At 44.3% G+C, this 18,802-nt stretch overlaps 1 protein-coding gene across 1 annotated transcript in view; it reads left to right on the top strand.

Moving 5' to 3' along the window:
* LOC311488160 (butyrophilin-like protein 2) overlaps positions 1-11,458 on the top strand; it is a gene marked incomplete at both ends in the record, with an annotated part of 33,393 nt that extends 21,935 nt beyond the window's left edge. Inside the window, 3 exons of the mRNA XM_084544686.1 lie at positions 10,512-10,838; positions 10,924-11,247; positions 11,403-11,458. Coding sequence (XP_084400812.1) covers positions 10,512-10,838; positions 10,924-11,247; positions 11,403-11,458 — 707 coding nt within the window. The remainder of the gene's footprint in view (positions 1-10,511; positions 10,839-10,923; positions 11,248-11,402) is intronic.
* Between the last annotated feature and the right edge of the window lie 7,344 nt (positions 11,459-18,802).

Genomic DNA, 18,802 nt, shown 5'->3' on the forward strand with positions numbered 1-18,802 from the left:
TGCTCTTCAGCAATTTCTTGATACTTCACTGCTGTGGTTCTCATCGATCGTGCAAAGTGAGTCTCAGAATTGTGCAGTGCCATATCCACTTCTTCACACAGGTCTGGATGTGCTCCGCCAACAGTCTTCCCTAATGGGCCGTCCCAAAGAACGAGGTCTCCCACTACCTTTACTCTTTGTGGAGCAAGTCTTCCTTCACGGTGGCTGATGAGAAGCTCAACATGCTTTGGTCTCTGAAGGTCTTCCAGGTTGGTGTCAGGGAAAAACTTCTTGAGCTGTTGTGGTTTGATTATTCTGTGCACTCTTGCAATCTCATCCAAGCCGTAGCAGATGAGCTCATGGGCTTTCTCTGTCCCTTCAGGTGTCTTGACTCTCACTTTGAGTAAATATCTGTTGGTCTTTACCTTTATAGCCATGCCTCCGACTCCATGGACAACAAGCGTGATCTTTTCACTCCGTAGCTTCAGTCCTCTGGCTGCTCTGTGAGTGATGTAATTGGTATCCGACGCCAAGTCAATGAGGGTTCCAATTTTCTGTCCTGCATTGGCGGTTACTTCCAGAAGCATAAGAATAACTGGTAACTCACATGTATTTGAGTTCATCACTCCAGGTAGGTTCTTTTCAGTGCAGTGTGTTTTTCCAGCCATGTTGGTGAAAGCCTTCCTGAATTTTTCTGCCATGACTGGGGTGAGTTCAGATATTAATTTCTCTTGCTCTTCTGTGAATGCTTGCCTTCTGGTGCTGGGTTTTCCCACTTCTTTGTCTTTGAATCCTCCCTTCAAGCAAAGAAAGAAATGATGGTCTGAGGATTTTCCTCTCTTGCAGTCTCTGTTCCTGCACAGGTATGTGTCCACGCATTCCTCCCCCTCTGCATGACACATGAGGCATCTTCTACATGCTCCCAGCTTTTCAACAGCAATTAGCTTCTCACTAGGCTTTAGTTCTTTGAACTTCTTGCAAAAGAAGATCTTCTCACTGTGTCTTTCGTCACCACAGACAACGCATTCTGCTTTCCTTGTGGACTTTGTGGAAGCATACTTCTTCTCCAGGTAAGTAGGCTTCTTTTCAGATTTTTCACTTACACTTAGTTGGTCTAGTCTCTCTAGAATATCCTCCTGAGTCTTTAAGAATGTGAGACGGCTGTCGAAGTGGTTGTCCGGTGTGATTCTGTTTCTTGGATTGACCATGAATGTGAGCCAATCTCTTTTCACATTGTCTGGCAGTTTGCTCTCTATGGATCTGATCACCAGGGGATTTTTGATGGCACCAGTGCTCGATGAGGTCATTCAAGGCCTTTTCCACAGCCTGAATTAGGTCAATCACCTTCCTTGGCTGGTGTGACTTTACAGGGGGGATCCTCTCCAGGTCCTCAATTATTTCCAAGGTGATCGCTGGCTTATTTCCATACCTATTTTGAAGCACTCGAAATATGTCTTCAGCACTGTTGTATGTTGATAGGCGTAGGTCTCTGCATATTCTCTCGTCCACACTGTCAAGGAGTTGCAACTTCTTCACTTTCACCGAGCCGGTTGGCTCTCCCTGTCTTTGCAGGCTTTCCCAGTCTCTTCTCCATCTGTAGAAGTTCCTCTTGAACCCAGCGAATTTAGGTAGACTGGTTGGCTTTAATCTCATCACTGGTTGTTGAACTGCCACAGGTTGAGGTTCTCTCCTTTCCTCTTCTGTGACTCTTTGTGCAGTGAGGAATTCTGCCCTTCTGGCTTCAAGGTTGCTACCAAATGCTCTCAGGTCTTTTACCCTGCGGTCCAATCTAACCTCTGGCAAAGGTATGGTGACGAGGAGGTAAGCTCTGCAATCCAAGAAGCAGCAGTAGCCTGTGAAAGAGCTCATGCATGCCCCATCACTGCTATCAATAGGGATGGCTATGAACTGCAGCTGGAAGGAGTGAGGAGGCTGATCCATGATGCAAGTGCAAGCCTGAAAGACTGGGAAAGATGGATCCCACCTGATCAGACAGCACACCTGGAGGGCAGGGTAAAAGGACCCTGATATGTGTCTGGACTCCCACTCACCATCAACTCTTTAATCAAATGTGCCAATGACAGCAGCTTGGTGGGATTCCTCTTCTGATAAATGATGTTTTTGTCAAGTTCAGGATGAGAACTGAAGATCATTGTTTGCATGAATCATTCATCAGCACAGATTCGATCCTAAACTGATGCTACACACAACTGAAGAACTTTTGTGTCATTAATGAATAATTAGAGAGCTCCTGTTTGTTCTTGGGTAAGAAGGCCCTCGACCATACATGAGCCAGAAGACAAGAAAGACAATCTGCTGCTGGTGCTGGGAAATAAGAATGAAAAGGAATGAACCTGATTAAGACACAGGGAAATGTTCTGAAATCATTCATTCACTTCATAAATAGATAGTTGAACATTTAACATTTAATACATCAGTAGTTTACACTTCTTAACTTGTCTCTGTTCAATGGAGAATGGGACATATTTCAGACTGGAACCAGTCAAACATGTTTCACTCCAAATATTTCTCTTCAATGTGCTCAGAGCTGCTGCTGCTGTCTCTACAGCTGATGATGGGATTTGTTGTCCTCTCAGTCCCCCAGGTGGAGGTGGATTCAGGGGTGGAGTCTGTCCAGCTGACCTGGAAAACCACAGCTCACCTGCCTGAAGACGCTAAAGTGGTGTGGATGGACAGTTACAGGAAGGTCCATGTGTATCAGAACGGCTCTGACCAGCTTGAAGACCAGAACCAGATTTACAGAAACAGAACGAAGATGAATGAAGACCTGCTGAAAACTGGAGACCTCAGTCTGACCCTGAAATACCCCACAGAGAGAGACACCAACACCTGCACCGTCTACAACAAGGAGGGAGACATCCTGATGAAGAAACAAGTGAAGTTCAATGTGAAAGGTTTTTTTTTTTTCTCCCTCTTTCTTTCTTTGTCTTTTCTTTCATTCGGTCTTTATTATTTTCATTCTTTCTCTCTCCCTCTCTCTCTCTCTCTCAGTGCATGCTGGTAGTGAGTGTGGTGAGCAGAGACTCTGAGTGATTTCAGACTTTTTCTGTCTTTTTTGATGAATGTATCACCGTCAATGATCTGTTTGTGTCGGTGCAACCGTTGACGCTGCCCACAACAAAGGTCATTCTGTCTAATGTCCCCCCCTTTATCACTGATGAGTTCCTAAGCAGAGAGTTATCTAGACATGGAAAAGTTGTGTCTCCTCTTAAAAAGATCCTCTCTGGCTGTAAGTCTCCATTGTTGAAGCATGTGGTGTCCCACAGGAGACAGCTCTACATGATCCTGAACAACCAGGATGAGGAGCTTAACCTCAGATTTCACGTTAAGGTTGATGAATTTGATTATGTTCTCTTTACCAGTTCTTCTGTAATGAAATGTTTTGGTTGTGGTGAAGAAGGACATACTGTCAGGGTCTGTCCTAGCCGAGGGGGGCCGGATCCGTCTGGCCTTCTGGCGGCAACCAGTCGGGAAAGAAAGGCTTACACAGCCACAATGGTCAAGTCCTTCCTCCAGGAAACAAAGAACATGAAAGGAATTAAAGTGGAGGATTATTTTCCTGATCTGGAAGGTTTTTACACCTCAGCCAGGTTCCACATGAGGAACAGAGAAGAATCAGCTTTAACTGATCAGGAAGTCTTCAGGCTGAGGAAACTAGTGCTTAAAGTTAAGAGACAACACTTCAGCAGTGATGATGGAAAAGGCTCTTTGTTGCATTTGACCTCAGTTATTGTTTGTTCTTTTATTCCTCAGTCTGTACGGCTTCTTTTAGAGTGGGGAGTCTGAATGTAAATGGGGCCAGAGATGCTAAGAAGAGAGCTGTTATATATGAATCAGCTAGAATCAAACACATGGATGTTCTTTTTCTACAAGAAACACACAGTGATGCAAACAATGAGGTAGACTGGAACAGAGGATGTGATGGGGAGGTGGTTTCTAGTCACCACACAGCAATCAGTGGAGGAGTGGGTCTCCTGTTCTCCAGGAACTTCACTCCAGCTTCTCTGGAGGTCCAGCATGTCCTAGAGGGGAGGTGTCTTTCAGCTGAGGCTCTTTTTGACCATTTTATTAATATCTATGCTCCAACCAACGGTGCAGAGAGGAGGATGTTACTGAAGCAAGTTAGTGACAAACTGAGTGACTGTGGCTCGGAGGATTTTTTTATTCTTGGGAGGGGATTTGAACTGAAAATGAGTTTTTAGAGCGTAACCATGCAGAGCCTCATCCAGCCTCCCAGCATGCTCTGAGGCAGCTGCTTCACTCTCATGGCCTGGTGGATGACTCCAGGAGGACACATGGTCCCATTCTAGAGAAGATAGGGTCTCCTTAGCTAGACTTGACCGGTTTTATTGCTTGAAGCAACATTTTAATATTTTTAAAATGTGTAGAATCATGCCAGTTGGGTTTACAGATCATTCCCTGCTTTTATGTCATGTTTTATATTAGAAACATTTCACCTAAGAGTGCATACTGGCATTTTAACTCAGTTTTAACTTTTGATAAGAGGTTTAAAGATGTTCTTAGTTACTTCTGTGTCAGCAGCACACACTCAATGTCACAAGAGACATCACCAGATCTGTAAAAGACCTGGAGACTGATATAGTGGAGCTAGAAACAATGAGTGAGTCCACAGGAAATCAAGGATCCAGGCTTCAACAAAGCCTCGACTGGCCATCACTATGTATATATGTCTATGGGCGTGTCTTCGACGGCGTCCTCAGCCACACTGCGCATGTGCAAGAAAGTACGGAAACCGCGTTTGGACGGTCTTCATTCATTTTAACGCCTGCAGTGCGTTTTAAATAACTTGATTACGTAGATTCAATTCAGCACAATTTTGTAATCCCAAAACCTTTTTGTATTACATTAATGCAATGAAACTCTCTTGATTTATTTTTCAAAAGTGGAATTATTCAATAGTTTCACCTTACAAAAATGATGTAATGCAAACAACATCCATGTTTCACTTCTTAGAGTGTAGAAGGTAGACTGGCTAAATGGAAATGGATGCTTCCTCAGATGTCTTACAAAGGTAGAGTAGCCTCTCAGCTCTGGCATGGCCTGACATGTATGGACCCCCCTCAGGTTTACTAGCCCAGATTCAAACAACAATGATCAGTTTCTTCTGGGACGGTCTACACTGGGTACCACAGAGTGTACTGTTGTTATCCAGGGAGGAGGGGGGACAGGGCCTCGGCCACCTGGCCAGTAGAAGGAGGGGGGACAGGGCCTCGTCCACCTGGCCAGTAGAAGGAGGGGGGACAGGGCCTCGTCCACCTGGCCACTAGAAGGAGGGGGGACAGGGCCTCGTCCACCTGGCCACTAGAAGGAGGGGGGACAGGGCCTCGTCCACCTGGCCAGTAGAAGGAGGGGGGACAGGGCCTTGTCCACCTGGCCAGTAGAAGGAGGGGGGACAGGGCCTTGTCCACCTGGCCAGTAGAAGGAGGGGGGGCAGGGCCTCGTCCACCTGGCCAGTAGAAGGAGGGGGGACAGGGCCTCGTCCACCTGGCCAGTAGAACAGCCACATTCAGGTTCCAGTTCATCCAGAGGTTCCTGACAGGTCCGTCAGACCTGGTGTGGAGAGAAGTGGCTAGTTGTATTCTCAGACGTGTGAATAACCTGGGACTGGATGCTGCTCTGTTTTAACTGATTCTAACTTTCTAAATGTAAGGGTTTTACCTCCGTTTTATCAGGTGTTTTAGATCCTGGGCTCTTTTTAGCCTTAAAGAAAGTGAAAAGTCTAACTCTCTGCACTGGTTGTTGAAGGAGCCACTGATCCACAGGGCGAGGCTGGATGTGTGCAGCGCTGCCACGCCTGGCCTGATGGGGGCGCTGCACCAAACTAAGACCTTGTGTCTGAAGCAGCTGGTGGATGCAGCAGGTCCAGACTTGACTGATGCCCGGGCCGTGGGCTCTCTGCTGGGTGGCTCAGAGGGTCCTGGGGCTCTGGAGGCAGAGGCTCTCTGGAAGGGACAGAGGCCTCATCAAGGCCCCATGATTTAGCTTCAAAGGCTTTTATCTCTGTTCTTAACCCTGCTGTTACCAAGAAGCTGAATGAGACTGTCTTCCATCTTTTCACTGAGTGGACAAGACTCACTGTTGTTGGTGAAAAGTTCTCTGAGAGCAGCTTCATCTTTGGTGCAGGCTACAAAAAGACAAAGCACATAAGTGGCAGCTACTGAACTTCCTGTCAGGAGAGGCTGAATGAGCCATATACGTGAGCAGGAAGAACTAAATGGAGGACAGGGTGGGCCAGGAGGACACTTCAGTGTGGCTTTGTAATGTCAGGTCCAGACTTTGGCTGGAGTTCAGATTTTAGAAGATGATGGCAGACTTGGACACGTTTGAACAACAGTGGTGTTATAAGAACGTTATTTACACTGTGGAAGATGAACTTTTACTGGATCAATCTGTGTGTGTCTTATTTATTACTATGATGATCTCTATGGAAGATGACTCATGTGTTCATGGAAATGAAGTATTTCTGTCAAATCAAATCTTTCTCTCTCTCACAAACAACCAACCATCAAGACTCTGATCATCTGCAACACCTTTCTAGGTCTCTGTCCTGTTCCTTCTGCTCTCATCTGCTTCTGTCCTTCAGCTTTCTCTACAATCATTCAATAAAGTCATGAAAACCTGCTGCTGCTGCTGCTGCTGCTGCTGTCTCTACAGCTGATGATGGGATTTGTTGTCCTCTCAGTCCCCCAGGTGGAGGTGGATTCAGAGGTGGAGTCTGTCCAGCTGCCCTTCAGAACCACAGAGCTGGATGGAGACGCTAAAGTGGAGTGGAAGGACAGATACAACAGGAAGGTCCATGTGTATCAGAACGGCTCTGACCAGCTTAAAGACCAGAGCCAGTTTTACAGTAACAGAACGAAGATGAATGAAGACCTGCTGAAAACTGGAGACCTCAGTCTGACCCTGAAATACCCCACAGATGGAGACACCAACACCTACACCTGCACCGTCTACAACAAGGAGGGAGACATCCTGATGAAGAAACAAGTGAAGCTCAATGTGAAAGGTTTGTCTTTCTCTTTCTTTCTTTGTCTTTCTTTCTGTCTTTATTCCTTTCATCCATTCTCTCTCTCTCTCTCTCTCTCTCTCTCTCTCTCTCTCTCTCTCTCTCTCTCTCTCTCTCTCTCTCTCTCTCTCCCTGAATGGAGTGTGAGCTGAGGAGCGAATTTGAGGAGAAATTGAGTGTTTTTCTCGGTTTCTATTTCTTTTGTTCAGCTTTTTCGTGGTGTGGTGTGTGTATGAATATATTTGTGTTAGTTTGAGTGTGGTTTTGGTTGGTTTTGGGTTTAGTGTGTGTTTGTTAGTCCTTTTGTTTGTCAGTCACGCTCTGAAGAGCTGGCATGGCACCCAGCAGCGTCTTCTCCGTGCTGACTCGGAAGCACGGCATCAAAGTTGGTGCCGGCTCTCCGTGCAGCGTGGAGGAGGTTGCTCTGGCTGTGGGGGAGATCATCGGGCACGGATCTGTGAGATCTGCTGCCCGGATGAACAGTGCAGTGGTCCTGTTCCTGGAGAAGGTGGAGCAGGTGAACAGGTTGGTGGAGACAGGTATCACGGTGAATGGCATGTTTGAGCCGGTGACACCGCTGACACAACCAGCGACAAAAATTACTTTGTCAAACGTCCCACCTTTTATCAGTGATGAGTTCTTGATTAAAGAGCTATCAAGACATGGTAAGGTGGTGTCACCTATTAAGGAAGGTGTTATCGGGCTGTAAGTCTCCTCTGCTGAGACATGTCGTGTCTTACCGTAGACCAGTGGCCCCCAACCTTTTTTGCACCACGGACCGGTTTAATCTCAGACAGTATTTTCACGGACCGGAAGGTGTAGCAGATAAAAACAAAATAAAATGATAAGACCGGCATAAAAACTGTTTCTCTATTTTCTCTATAAAATAATAATAATAATAATAATAATAAACGTAAATCCACTCTGTATTCATGTGCAACTTTATTAGCAGTGTCGTCATAACGTCACAACAGCCACAGAACATGACATGAGTAACATCAGAGCCCGTCTACGGAGAGCCTTCCCACTCTCTATTAAGTCCCATTGTAACGAATTTTGGTTGCAGTTCCATCAGATTTCCACTGGGGGCGATCGCCATGAGTGCAACATGAATGGGACTCCATGGAGCTAAACGGCTAAATGTGTCTCTTTCACCCGATTGTCGTTGAGAAATCTCAGATTTGATTGTAGGTTTTGCAAGTTCAACATGGGTTATAGGTCAAAAGTTGAATGAACGAGAACTTATGTCCTTTCGTTTTCTTACAGGTTGAGTTGTTGTTGCCCATAACACGCTAGCATTGTGCTAATGAACGCTGATTGGTCAGTGAAGGACTGATTACGACCAGAGATCCCACTTGACGGCATCGTGGCATCCGAAGCGGGACCAGAATGTTAAGGCGGACTTTTTCGTCCAAGTTTTATTTTTTTTCGGCCCGGTCTTTTAAAACAACGAAACAAAAACTCTTCTAGCACGATTATTTACCCGTGTCAGCTGTGTTGTCCATGCCTCGAGAGAAAAGAAAGTGCAGCGCGTGAAAGCACCAAAGCAGTGACTGAAGGATTGCCGTAAAGCAGTATCTGGTCGTACGATGTGTATGACGTCATTGACATTTTAAAATACTTTTTAAAGCAAATAAGTGAATCTAAAAAATCTAACACCCAGCAGTGTGTCATTTCTCTGCATCTCCTTTCAAATACAATATTCAAATTACTGCACAAAAAATTATATCCTGCGAAAAGTGGATTTTGAGGGGTATTGCTCCATAGACCTCCATTCATTCTGCACTCGTCCTGAGAGCGCCCTCATATGGAACCAGAGTGGAACTGCAACCAGTTCAGAAGCCGGAAGTTCAGTGAGAGTGGAACTTCTCCCCTTATTAGACATTCTCTGGTAACATCGTCTCTGCCCCAACGCTCTCTGGTCACTATGGTAACGTTAAAACATGCCTTCAAAATAAGACACACCACAAAAACAAAAAGTGCATGAAAATACTAGCTACTCACAATAGCACTGAATCAGTGGGAGCCCTGAGCTTGTTTTGCTGCAACAAGACGGTCCCATCTTGGGGTAATGGGAGACAATGAAACCTGAAGTGTGTTACTTATGACCAGTCTGCTTCGTAATTTTGTTTTGGTTGCTGTCACTGCAGAAAACCCTACTTCACACACATAAGATGTCGGAAATTGCAACAGCGTTTTCAGTGCTGTTGTGGCGATCTTGGGGTATTCTGCCATGACTTTAATCTAGAACACCGGCAGAGTTGTTGTCTCAAACAGACGTTTCATTTAGCGGGACGTATCACGTGATCTATGGTCTAGAGCAGGGGTCTTCAACGTTTTCCAGGCCAAGGACCCCCAAACTGATAGAGACATGGAGCAGGGACCCCCTAGTTATGTATATGTGTATTTAAAGACATTTAAATTTGTGGAAAAAATTGCAGGGGGAATTTAAAAAAAAAAAAGTCTAATCCACCAAAGCTTTCGCGACCCCCCTGCAGTACCTCCGAGGACCCCCTAGGGGTCGCGGACCCCCTGTTGAAGACCTCTGGTCTAGAGGCCTTGACATGCATCAAGAGTGAGTTATAGACAGATGTAATGGAGAGAATCCGGTCATTTTTCAAAATAAAACATCATTCCGACTCAGATAATAAATCAAATGGAAATAATGGAAGTTATTTATTATCTCTGTGCGGCCCGGTACCAACTGACCCACAGACCGGTACCGGCCCGCGGCCCGGGGGTTGGGGATCACTGCTGTAGATACAGGTCAGAGGTCAGAGGTCAGTACTGTAGATACAGGTGAGAGGTCAGAGGTCAGTACTGTAGATACAGGTCAGAGGTCAGTACTGTAGATAGAGGTCAGAGGTCAGAGGTCAGTACTGTAGATACAGGTCAGAGGTCAGAGGTCAGTACTGTAGACACAGGTCAGAGGTCAATACTGTAGATACAGGTCAGAGGTCAGTACTGTAGATACAGGTCAGAGGTCAGTACTGTAGATACAGGTCAGAGGTCAGAGGTCAGTACTGTAGATACAGGTCAGAGGTCAGTACTGTAGATACAGGTCAGAGGTCAGAGGTCAGTACTGTAGATACAGGTCAGAGGTCAGAGGTCAGTACTGTAGATACAGGTCAGAGGTCAGAGGTTAACTGATGAACTGATGACTCTCTAACAGACTGATCAGCTGACTGACCTTAGAAATAATGTCCATGTTCTAATGAGTCCTACAGTAATCAGTCAGCTGCTGATCCAGCTGTGGTAAAGTGGGGGGGGGTTATCTTCCTGAACATTAATGTTGTAAACATGTTACTGATGTCACATGATTGGACAGACACCAAAGACAACACTGTCTCTGTTCAATGGAGAATGGGACATATTTCAGACTGGAACCAGTCAAACATGTTTCACTCCAAATATTTCTCTTCAATGTGCTCAGAGCTGCTGCTGCTGTCTCTACAGCTGATGATGGGATTTGTTGTCCTCTCAGTCCCCCAGGTGGAGGTGGATTCAGGGGTGGAGTCTGTCCAGCTGACCTGCAAAACCACAGCTCACCTGCCTGAAGACGCTAAAGTGGAGTGGAAGGACAGAAAAGACAGAAAGGTCCATGTGTATCAGAACGGCTCTGACCAGCTTGAAGACCAGAACCAGATTTACAGAAACAAAACGAAGATGAATGAAGACCTGCTGGAAACTGGAGACCTCAGTCTGACCCTGAAATACCCCACAGAGAGAGACAGTGGACGGTACATCTGTAGAGTCTACAACAAGGAGGGAAGGATGCTGAGAGAGAAAAGAGTGGAGCTCTATGTGAAAGGTTTTTTTCTCTCTCTTTCTTTGTCTTTCTTTCTTTCTTTCTTTCTTTGTCTTTATTCATTTCATCCTTTCTTTCTTTCTCTCAGTCTGTCAGGTGGAGGTGGAGGAGGGGGTGGAGTCTGTCCAGCTGCCCTTCAGAACCACAGAGCTGCCTGAAGACGCTAAAGTGGAGTGGAAGGACAGAGACAACAGGAAGGTCCATGTGTATCAGAACGGCTCTGACCAGCTTGAAGACCAGAACCAGATTTACAGAAACAGAACGAAGATGAATGAAGACCTGCTGAAAACTGGAGACCTCAGTCTGACCCTGAAATACCCCACAGAGAGAGACAGTGGACGATACATCTGTATAGTCGACAACAAGGAGGGAGACATCCTGAGATGGAAAAGAGTGGAGCTCAGAGTGAAAGGTTTGTTTTCTTTCTTTCTTTCTTTCTTTCTTTCTTTCTTTCTCTCTGTCTGTCTGTCTTTCTCTCTGTCTGTCTTTGTCTCTAACTGTCTCTGTCTCTAACTGTCTTTGTCTCTAACTGTCTTTGTCTCTAACTGTCTTGTGTCTCCTCTGCAGACAGAGTCCAGGTCCAGGATGTAACGTCTCCTCTGATGGCTGTAGAGTCAGTTTGATCAGGTTGTTGATCTTTGATTATTGATCAGTGAAGGATCTGATGATGATTTCAAAGAAGATAAAGCTGCTGGTGAAGCAGAGTTCATGTCAGCGACCTCCTCCTGCTTCAAGTCAAACCCTCAAAGTCAGTCAACACGTTTGGAAGAGGGAACTAATGACCTTCATTCAAATGTCCAGCAGAGGACAGTCCTGACTGAAACCTTCAACAAGACACAAGTTAACATGAGCTTTTGAACATTTCTGGGACTTCTGATGTGTTGATGAAACCAGGACAGAAGGAACTGATCAGCAGATATGTTTTGAAGAACGTCTGAAAAAGAGAAAAGGAAGAAAAAGCCACAGTAAATAAATGACTGAGGACAGATTGAAATGAGCCTTTCAACAGCAACATTTAAAAGACATGAAGTGTGCAACGAGCTGTGGTCACCAGCAGGAGGCAGAAGACTGCAGAGGAGAGAGTGGAGAGGTTCCTGTTGGAATTCCAGGGTTAACCAGGAAACCACACACATCCTTTACTCAGTGATAAATCACATGTTCACACTGAGCGTCTAGAAACTGAGGAATCTGTTGAAGTCACAGTAAAGGAGCAATCAGCTTCCTGGCTGCTCCCTCCCTCCGCCCACCTGTGTGTGTGTCATCAGACCTTTTGGAACTTTTTTCCAGATCAGAGAATAATCAGTGATGAAAATAACCTTCAAACAGTGTGAACAGTGTGGCTGGAGCTGAGCTCTTTCCTTCATCTGACAACTATCAGAACCCAACATGATGATCTAGAAGGAATAAAGAGCAAGTGATCAACTGATTCAGCAGAGTTTTACTTTAGTTTTTAGTTGAGTTTATTTCTTCCAGGGACCATGTACAAAGTGCATTAATCACAGAGTAGATCCACTGGAGCAGGTTTAACAAATGGTGGTGGAGCTAGAGCAGAGCGTTGTATTATTTACTGATTTATGTGATAGGGACAGTTCACATTAATGAACATCTACTCAGACAGTCATAGATGTAAATATGATGGATTCTAGCAACAATGCTCATTTTCATCCACAGTCCCTAGACAGGTAACACAAACACATGATAAGACATAGGACAGGACAATAGATCACAATGAGAACACACATGTTCAGGTCAGACTGGATATTTATTGAAACATTCAACTAAACTCATCATGTTTTCTCTCCACATATTTAATCAGAAACTTTTTACATTTTTAAACAAACTTTAGTTTCTTAAACTCTGAATGTGGAACAAGCAAAGCTTTATATTATAAACACATGGAAAATCTAATTTGAAATAAAAACACATCAGTGTCTTTAGTTCTTCTTGTTATTTAATGAAATAAATCAATCTCATGCCTCTCTCTGTCTGTAGTCTTTAGAGTTTATTTTCAGTGTAAACCCTTTTTCACAGGCCAACAACAAAACAATAATAATATATTCATTCATTCATTCATTCATCTTCTGTAACCTCTTGTCCAGCTGTCATTGGGGGGGGGTCCACCCTGGACAGGTCTCCAGTCTATCCCAGCTGTCATCGGTCTAGAGGGGGGGTCCACCCTGGACAGGTCTCCAGTCTATCCCAGCTGTCATTGGTCTAGAGGGGGGGTCCACCCTGGACAGGTCTCCAGTCTATCCCAGCTGTCATTGGTCTAGAGGGGGGGTCCACCCTGGACAGGTCTCCAGTCTATCCCAGCTGTCATTGGTCTAGAGGGGGGGTCCACCCTGGACAGGTCTCCAGTCTATCCCAGCTGTCATCGGTCTAGAGGGGGGGTCCACCCTGGACAGGTCTCCAGTCTATCCCAGCTGTCATCGGTCTAGAGAGGGGGTCCACCCTGGACAGGTCTCCAGTCTATCCCAGCTGTCATTGGTCTAGAGGGGGGGGTCCACCCTGGACAGGTCTCCAGTCTATCCCAGCTGTCATTGGTCTAGAGGGGGGGTCCACCCTGGACAGGTCTCCAGTCTATCCCAGCTGTCATTGGTCTAGAGGGGGGGTCCACCCTGGACAGGTCTCCAGTCTATCCCAGCTGTCATTGGTCTAGAGGGGTGGGGTCCACCCTGGACAGGTCTCCAGTCTATCCCAGCTGTCATTGGTCTAGAGGGGGGGTCCACCCTGGACCAGTCTATCACAGGGCTAACACAGAGAGACACTCACACCTACGGCCAATTTAGAATCACCAATGAACCTAACCAGCATGTCTTTGGACGGTGGGAGGAAGCTGGAGAACCTGGAGAGAACCCACGCAGACACAGGGAGAACATGCAGACTACACACAGAAAGGAACCAGTGGGCCTGGATTAGAACCCAGAACCTTCTGGCTGGGAGGCATCAGTGCTAACCACCATACCACTGTGTCGCCCTACAAATTCAATTCTAATACTTATTGTAATGTAATCTGATGATCTTCTATTTCTACTAAAAGAATGGAATGAATATTATTGGATGGAATTGCTCCTAAAATGTTCAACAGTATTTTTCTAAAATGCTTGACTCAGCAAAAACCCAACAAACTATTGTGTGTTCATCAACTGTAAACAAATGTCATGTCATTGTGTTACGTGACAGGCAGGGTCAGGGGGCAGAATTGTTTGTGTCTGTGTGTTTTCCCTCCTCTTCTCCTCTTCCCCTCCTCCTCCTCACTCCTCTCAGGTAAACTCCCATCAATTAGCCTACACCTGTGGATCCCAGCTGGCCAATCATCCAGGTTCCAGTAGAACAGGAGCGTAGCTGCAGTCATGGTTCTCTGTTCTCTGCCTGTCTGCACTGTGCTATACTTGCTTTAGTAAACTTCCTAGTTTCAACCTGGAGCTTTGTGGAGTCAGTCAGTGTGACTAGGTAAGTTTTGGAGTACTCTATACATGTTCCAGTCACGTAGTACTTCCTTGTCTATGAACACTAGGTTTTAGGCTTGGTGCCACTGTAGCCCTGTAGAAATCATTTAGGTTACAGTGCAAAAGAAAAATCCATATAGCATGATTTAATGTTGAATTAAAAGTTCATGGTCTTTAAAAGATGAAGTTCATAATATTCAAATGTTTAATAAATTAGACTATTTACAGCTGAAAGAATAAATCTCTAAAAGTCTTTTAGTTCATCAAGTTTCTATCAAATATCTGTGATTCTGAAGAAAATGAGAGACAGACGCTCTGGACCAGAGAGCTAAGACGGAGGCATGGTGGTGTGGGGAGCATTTCAGTTTAGTGGTGGAGGTTGACTACTCGTTGGTCCTGATAGAAACTTCTGTGTGACCTGAAGAGCTGAATATGATGCGTCTGCTTGTATCTGGTTCTATATCTAACTGTTCTAGTGTAAATGTGGTAGATTGATTTGATTAAAAAGCTGATAATGAAAATGAGTTCATGAGACAGTAAAAACAGCTATTAAAATCAATTTAAAAAATGATAAATGAAATCAATAATTTAGGAAAAACAGAGAAAAGGGAATTAGGTGATGGGAAGATGTAAGATTTGTAGTCCTCTTCTAATTGATGATTTAAAATTCATGTGAACAAGATCAAAAATGTGAGGTTAAAATACTAAAGTGACTTGAGCTTAGAGATTAAAAATGGTTCTAAATTTTCCTGTCAGATCAGTTTCTGTCATCAATCTGTTGGGCCTTTTAAAAACTTATTGGTGATCGATTTCAGGTATGTTCGGAGTGTTTATGCCCCTCAACTTTAGATGTTGGTTAACACGTCGTATTGTGTATGTTTTCCGAACACTTTAAGTACATTGTGAGTACTTTAGGAGCATTTTCTTGGAGGTTTTAAATGATATAAATTCATTGGAGGGATATATTTCATTTAAGATTTTAAAATCTCTCTCTTTATGTTGAGGAGGGATTGGAGATTGAAGGAATTTAGTCCTAATAGACTTTTTCCATAGTTTTGAAAACAGACTGGACAGGTAAGTGTCAAACACCAACAGCTCACTGTTCTCACTATTGCACCAACTTCCAGCCTGACCACTGATGATCTAACACCACACTTCTTCAGGCCCGGAGTGGCTAATCGGGAGGACCGGGACAATTCCCGGTGGGCCGGTCTGACTTTCGGGCCACGAGGGCCGGTGTTCAATTATTATTTTTATTTATTTATCTATTTTGGGCTGGTGTTCAGTCATGGCACTGAGTGGGTATCACGTGTATGCTGTTACCGCTGTCTCTGGGCCGTCTCCACTTGCAGCTCTTTTCTTTTTCTTTTTTTGCAGACGCAGCCTGACGTAATCACGTCCGTGCACACCTTACACTGTCGAATGAATATGATGAAACGGGTAAGACAAGATGTTGAACAAAATGCAGCTTTACCTGCACCGTTCAAGTTAATTAATTGGCCTATCAAGTCAATGAATTGCGTGGCGTTGTAACTTATAGCCTGTCTATCCTAACGTTACATAATTTAAATAGTATGATGCGATAACACATAACTGGCCACAAACTTTGTCTTGTAGCCCCTTAGATGCAAGATGCATCTCCAAGCACCTGCCATGAGCCCACAGGTCCAGAGTGTGCAGGTAGGACTGCTCATTAAGTGAATATTATTAGAATGAATATAATGAAGAGTATTGTGTAGACCTGCTCTATATGATAAATGCCCTGAGATAATTGATGATGATAGATGATTCAGCACTACAATAATGAAACTGACTTGAATTTTTGACTTGGAAAAAGGGGAGATTTAGAATTATTTAGAATAAATCCACATTGTGAAGCAATTGTGATTGGAATAATTTTAGAAAACATACACAGAATTACAAGGCTTTAGAGAACAGTGCGCTATTGTAGGCTTAACATGTAAAGTTATAATACATTATTTTAATATAATAGGTCGTGATCTAAAGTGGGCCGGTCTGAGGCATGAAACTCCAGGGCTGAAAATGAGTCCCACTCCGGCCCTGCACTTCTTTACAGATACTTCCTCACGCTCATGGTTTAGTCTTTAATCAGTTATATGCTCAATGTTGGACTAAAGCTGTTCATATAATTGATAAAGATTAAAGATTTAGGTGAAGCTTAACTTTCCTCTCCTCTTGCAGGCAAGAAATGTCTGATGTTTTTTTACATGTCATATTTGAATAGCCTTTTTCATGTAGTTTAAAAATACTGTTAATTAAATAATAATAATCAAAACTATTTTAGTCATATAAAACCAGAGGCTGTTCTTTGGCCGATGGGCTCAGCGCTGTGAACCTTTCCACTGAGGATGCTAAAGTTGCGGTTTGTGCTGCAGGTGATGTCAGCAGTTATTCATCATTAGACTAGTGTTGGTAACTGACTGTGTGAGTTAGTGATCGGAGCATTTTAGGCCGAAGCCTGAACACTGTCTGTCTCCTTCTGTTGCTGCTGTTTGCTGCTCTGTTGTATTCAGGACTCCACTGTGACAGAACTGTGTTAGATCTTATTTTCAGAGGTTTACATTGGCAGCCTTATGTGTGTTGTATCTATAGCCCTGTGTTTAAGCTACAACTTCTCCTCACACTTTTCTTATTGCACTGTTACAAGAGGAATGTTCTGATTCTATTGTTTTCTATTCATTTATACAGTCTGAAGTTAAAGGGGAACTCCGGCGCAAAATGAACCTGGGGTTAATAACACATGTGTACCGAGTTCGACCGTTCTCTGGTGTTTGTTTTCATGCATTTGTTTTGTTAGTCAAATGTGACCAGTTTTCTTGCAAACCGCTATTTAGCGTATAACGCTAGCCTTCGGGGCACACCTACACATACAAAGAAATCGCTATTTCTATACCACTAACAAGGCTCACAATATCACCACACTTACACGGTAGCATAACTAGGGTCTCTACATGTAAACCGAAGCATTGAGAACTTTGCAAGTATACAGGCAGTTTATTAAAAAAGGAACACAGTACCGTTCATGTCTGGCTCGCATATCCAGGCGGGCGCCATCTTGGGGAAACTGAACTGTCTGTTGCTGGAAGAAAGCACTGAGAGCATAGAGAAGCACTGAACGAAGATTGGAGAGTGAGGACAAACTGCTAGAGGTGATGTACGGCTCACACAATCTAAACACCTGCATTAAAACCAAGACACTGGACAATCCTGTGGAAACTTTAGTCTTTCATTGTTCTGAAAAGCCTCTGGATTCAATCCTGTGCTTTTTGTCCTGAGGTCAATCAGCTCCTCTGTTGAGTGATTGAGAACATCCTCCATCTTCTCAAGGTCATTCATGGTCAGGTCAGTCTGGCGTCCTACATCTACACACAATATATTTGTCAAAGAGGACGAGAGGGAGAAAGACAGGTTAGTTGTATAATCTACAGACTGTATTCATCAAGGTGGTGGTAATAGTTTAGGATGAATTCTGAGGTAAACTAATCCATGGGTATGATACGTAGTCATCAGAACAGTTCATGGAACATGGCTCCATGCAGCCTCCATGCATTATTCTGTATTTCACCGAGGTGGAGCAATGCATCTGTGGTGTCGGTGCAGGTCTCTTCTGCATCAGTGTTGGTCTGGTCTCAATCTTTCCTCACGTTGACGTGATGCCTCTGTCACTGGTTTACCGCTCTGGTAGCCAAGATGAACGTAGGAGACCAGGCTGGAGCAAGCTGATGCTGCACAAGTGTGTCACCACACACTGAAACTGCTGCACCAAATAACTCAAACCCACCACCCTGTGTTTGGATTGTGACACCATTATACAGCAACTTTAAGTCTTCATCAATTCTTTTTAATACAAAATCAACACCACACTTGTCAATATCACCAGCTTTTGCTATAGCAAGGAGTCTGACTGCTGCCAGTTTTGACCTAAACTTGGGGTTTATGTTTCCTAAAGTATAATAAACCATCAGTAATTTATTTACTGAAGCATGTGACCCAAGGGGATTGCAGATCTCTATTTGGTCAGTGTATAAAATGATCTGTAAAGCAGAAGGTTTCACTGAAAACAGTGGGTGGGATCTGAAAAGGCTCCCATCAACAATATCATACAAAAATCCATCTTTGTGGCAACTCTGTGGCGTGGTGCGGATCATATCAAAAATCCTAGAATTGGACAACAGCTGTTCAAGACTCTTAACCAGGGACACATAGTAAAAACTTCTGTTTTTAATTCCAAGAACTCTTGATTGTCCTTTCTTAACTCGACAAACCCTCTGAGACATAACCACCTCCTCTGGTTTCACTGGGTTAAAAAGCCTCTGGATGGCACTGTCTTGCATGTATGTGGTGGCCATCAAGGAGAAAGGATCTTGAAACTTGTCTAATGTAGCCAGTACTTCCTCTTGTAGCTGCTCCACGCTGTCTGAATGTCTTTCAAAGATCCTCTTCATTGTGTCCCTCAAGGTGCTCAGAAGAGTAGTTTGATACTGCTGGACTTCAGAA

This window comes from Chelon labrosus, assembly GCF_963514085.1.
Source record: "Chelon labrosus genome assembly, chromosome: 1".
NCBI lineage: Eukaryota > Metazoa > Chordata > Actinopteri > Mugiliformes > Mugilidae > Chelon > Chelon labrosus.